A 4,022-nucleotide genomic window follows, 5' to 3' on the forward strand; every position below is an offset into this window, starting at 1 on the left:
GAACTCACTCTGTAGACCAGGCTGGCCTCGAACTCAGAAATCTGCCTGCCTCTGCCTCCCAAGTGCTGGGATTAAAGGTGTGCGCCACCACGCCCGGCTTTTTGTCTTCTTTTAACAGCTCATTTCCCCGTGGTTTTCTTTTTATTGTTACTCCTCCGTGCTTGTCAGCCCTCTAGTTTAAATGTTAAATGACCTGTTGGTCTCTCTTCCTCCCTCCCTCCCTCCCTCCCTCCCTCTCTGACTCTCTCTGTCTCTCTGTTTCTGTCTCTGTCTCTGTCTCTCTCTGTAGTGTCAAGTTTGGAATTTTTGACTCAAGTATTGCAGGGAAACAAAAATGTTATTCCGAGTGGCTCCTTTGTGCCAGCAGTACAGGGCAGGCACAGGAGATGGAAGCAGATCTCTTCCTCTTGATGCATAATAAAGGAGATGTGTTTTCTTGGTCTATTTCAGGCCCGCAGTCTGTACAGGAAGCCCAGGATCTGCTTCCAAGGCAGGACTCACATGCTGAACGGGTAACAGGCAGAACTTTCAGAGATCAGAATTCTGAGTGTGTGTTTGAAAGGAATGGGCAAGACACACCATTTGAGCAAGAGACAGTCACTCAGAACAGAGCCTTCTCAGAGGGGAGAGATGGTATGTGTATCAAATCTGGAAGATGGTTTCATTTGAACAGTTCAGACAAGAGAAGTCATAATTGTGACTCAGGTAAAAGTTTCCCCCCAAATCCAATAGCTGTAAAAGAAACCGGAATCTATTCAGGAAAAAAACTTTTCAAATGTAATGAATGTAAGAAAACTTTCACCCAGAGCTCATCCCTTACTGTTCACCAGAGAATTCACACTGGAGAGAAGCCCTATAAATGCAATGATTGTGGGAAGGCCTTCAGTGACGGTTCCTCCTTCGCACGACACCAGAGGTGCCATACAGGCAAGAAGCCGTATGAGTGCTTGGAGTGTGGCAAAGCTTTCATACAGAACACCTCGCTCGTTCGTCACTGGAGGTACTATCACACTGGGGAGAAACCCTTCGATTGCATCGACTGTGGGAAAGCCTTCAGTGACCACATAGGACTTAATCAACACAGGAGGATTCATACTGGAGAGAAACCATACACATGTGAAGTGTGTCATAAATCCTTTAGGTATGGCTCATCCCTCACTGTGCACCAAAGGATTCATACTGGAGAGAAACCGTATGAGTGTGAGATTTGCAGAAAAGCCTTTAGCCACCATGCTTCCCTCACTCAGCATCAACGAGTGCATTCTGGAGAAAAGCCTTTTAAATGTAAAGAGTGTGGGAAAGCTTTTAGGCAGAATATACACCTTGCTAGTCACTTGAGGATCCATACCGGGGAGAAGCCCTTTGAATGTGGGGAATGTGGGAAATCTTTCAGCATCAGCTCACAGCTTGCCACGCATCAGAGAATTCATACAGGAGAGAAGCCTTATGAATGCAAGGTTTGTAGGAAAGCATTTACTCAGAAGGCTCACCTTGCACAACATCAGAAGACTCATACAGGGGAGAAGCCATACGAGTGCAAGGAATGTGGCAAGGCCTTCAGCCAGACCACTCACCTCATTCAACACCAGAGGGTTCATACTGGAGAGAAGCCCTATAAATGCCTAGAATGTGGGAAGGCCTTTGGTGATAACTCGTCCTGTACTCAACATCAGAGGCTTCACACCGGCCAGAGGCCTTACGAGTGTGTGGAATGTGGGAAGGCATTCAAGACCAAGTCATCCCTTATCTGTCATCGTCGATGTCACACAGGAGAGAAACCTTATGAGTGCAGTGCGTGTGGTAAAGCCTTTAGCCACCGTCAGTCCCTTAGTGTACATCAGAGAATTCACTCTGGGAAGAAACCATATGAGTGTAAGGAATGTCGGAAAACCTTCATCCAGATCGGACACCTTAACCAACACAAGAGGGTCCATACCGGGGAGAGGACATACAACTACAGGAAGGGCAGGAGGGCCTTCAGGCAGACTGCACACTTTGCTCACCATCAGCGGATTCATTGCGGAGAGTCACCTGCTCACCCTTCTTTGCCTTCCACATCGAATCCTGTGGCTCTCTTCTCCAAGTTTGTCTGGAATCCATCCTCACTGTCATCATCATAATCTCAGAGCCTCGATATTTCCACCACACCTGTTTACCAACTTGTCTCTCTGTCCCTCTGTTCATTCTTGTCCCTCATACGTCCTTCATGGTATAACCAGGTTGGATTAGTTTTGGAGTGTAAATGTAATTAATTTGCTCATATAAAGCTTATATTCACTGGTTAATGCCTAAGATGTGTTTAACACAGTGCCTGATTCATACTAAATACTCAGCAAACTTGGGTCTTTTAAAAGTTTACTTTTGAAAGTGGAAAATGTATTCTAATCAGCTCTGATGGAACAGTGCAGTAGAATGAGGCTGGGAGCAACCAGAGTTTAGAACAGGAAGCGAGTTCTCTGAGTTGCTGATGAAGCTTCCTTTTTCTTCAAAACTTGGTTCTAAGCCAAGTCTATGGTGCGCTCACCTGTAATCCTAGAGTTCATGGATTCAAGGCCAGCCCTAGGCAACCAAGTGAGACCCTATCTCGAAATAAAAACAAAACAGCTGATTCTATAGTGCTGAATTGTATCGGGGCTTTGGATTTGAACTGCATGAGTATAAGGTAAGAGCTCTTGTGAGGAATTTCTCCTGTACACTTGGCAATAGCCTTTAAGGATAGTCAGCCTAAGTGTATGTAAGCTACTTAGAACAAGTGAATCAAAGTAATTGGAAAAATGCAAGGCTTTATACACAGGAAGTTAAAACTACTAACAAATAAAACTGAAGGATTTGATCTATAGGAAGTCACTGGTTTGTGAATGCATTCTTGGTAAACTTTCAAAGAAGTATTAACTCTGGGGTAAACTGATCTACAGTAGAGGGCAGCAAACCAACTTACAGTCATACTCTCACTGATTCCTTTTGTAGGGCCAATAATTTAAATTTATGAAGATATGTTTATGTGGTTTTAAATTGGACAAATATTTTCAACATGGTAATTAAGTGAAATTAGCATCTCAGTGTCTGAAGGTGAAGTACTGGCATGAAGGCACAAGTTCACTTTCTTTTTGTGGTGCTTCTGTCTACAAAGGGAAAGTTGTCCTGTGAGTGAGATCATTTGGCTCAGAGAGGAAAAAAAGACAATCTGAATCTTTATGGAGAATGCCTGCTGAACTGTGCAAAAACAGCTGTCCTGTTTTTGTAAATAGAGTTTTATTGAGCCACACCCAGTCACTGGTTTACCCAAAGCCTTTAGCTTTTGTTTACAGTGGCAGAATTGAGTAGCTGCACTGGAGACTTTTTGGCCCTATAGAGGCATAAATACTTAGAACTGAAGAGTAGAGGAGAGTGTACAAAGGTTCCTAACCCTACCACAATAATAAGCCCTGACCCATAAAACAAACCAAACCAAGCAAGCCATCCAAAAACAAAACCCCCAAGAATATTAGGCCAGTGCAATGGCTCAACAGGTAAAGGTATCTCTTGCCAGTCCTGACGACCTGAATTTGATCCTTGCAATTCAGGTGGTAGGAGAGTCCTCCAACCTTCACACAAGTGCTGTCACACACGCACCCAAACACATGCAGTAGATATTTAAAATACAACTTATAAGTCAATTTATGAAGAGATGAAATTATTAAATGAAATAAAGTTTATAAAAGAGAAATATATATAGAAGGATTATTAAAATGTTTATAAGTTATTTTTCCAAAGCAGAGTCACATGAAGATATGTGGTCAGCTTCAGGAAACAATTAGGTAAAAACATAAAGGATTAGTTTGTTTAGAAAGATCTGTTTATTTGTTTATTGATTGATTTATTTCGAGGCAGGGTCTTTATAGTCTTGGCTGTCCTGGAACTTGCTATATAGACTAGTAGACTAAGCTATCTTTGAATTCACTGTCTCTGCCTCCCAAGTACTGGGATTAAAGGTATGCACCACCAGGCTTGGTTTTGTGTGTGTGTGTGTGTGTGTGTGTGTG

General features: G+C 43.0%; 1 protein-coding gene across 2 annotated transcripts in view; it reads left to right on the forward strand.

The window, feature by feature from the left end:
* Positions 1-3,980, forward strand: part of LOC110336661 (zinc finger protein 28) — a 13,072-nt gene extending 9,092 nt beyond the window's left edge. For both annotated transcript variants that reach the window (XM_021219364.2, XM_029531670.1), the window contains one exon: positions 451-3,980. In XM_021219364.2, coding sequence (XP_021075023.1) covers positions 451-2,120 — 1,670 coding nt within the window. In that variant the 3' untranslated portion in view covers positions 2,121-3,980. The remainder of the gene's footprint in view (positions 1-450) is intronic.
* The last annotated feature ends 42 nt before the right edge of the window (positions 3,981-4,022 follow it).

This window comes from Mus pahari, chromosome 19 (assembly GCF_900095145.1).
Source record: "Mus pahari chromosome 19, PAHARI_EIJ_v1.1, whole genome shotgun sequence".
Lineage (NCBI taxonomy): Eukaryota > Metazoa > Chordata > Mammalia > Rodentia > Muridae > Mus > Mus pahari.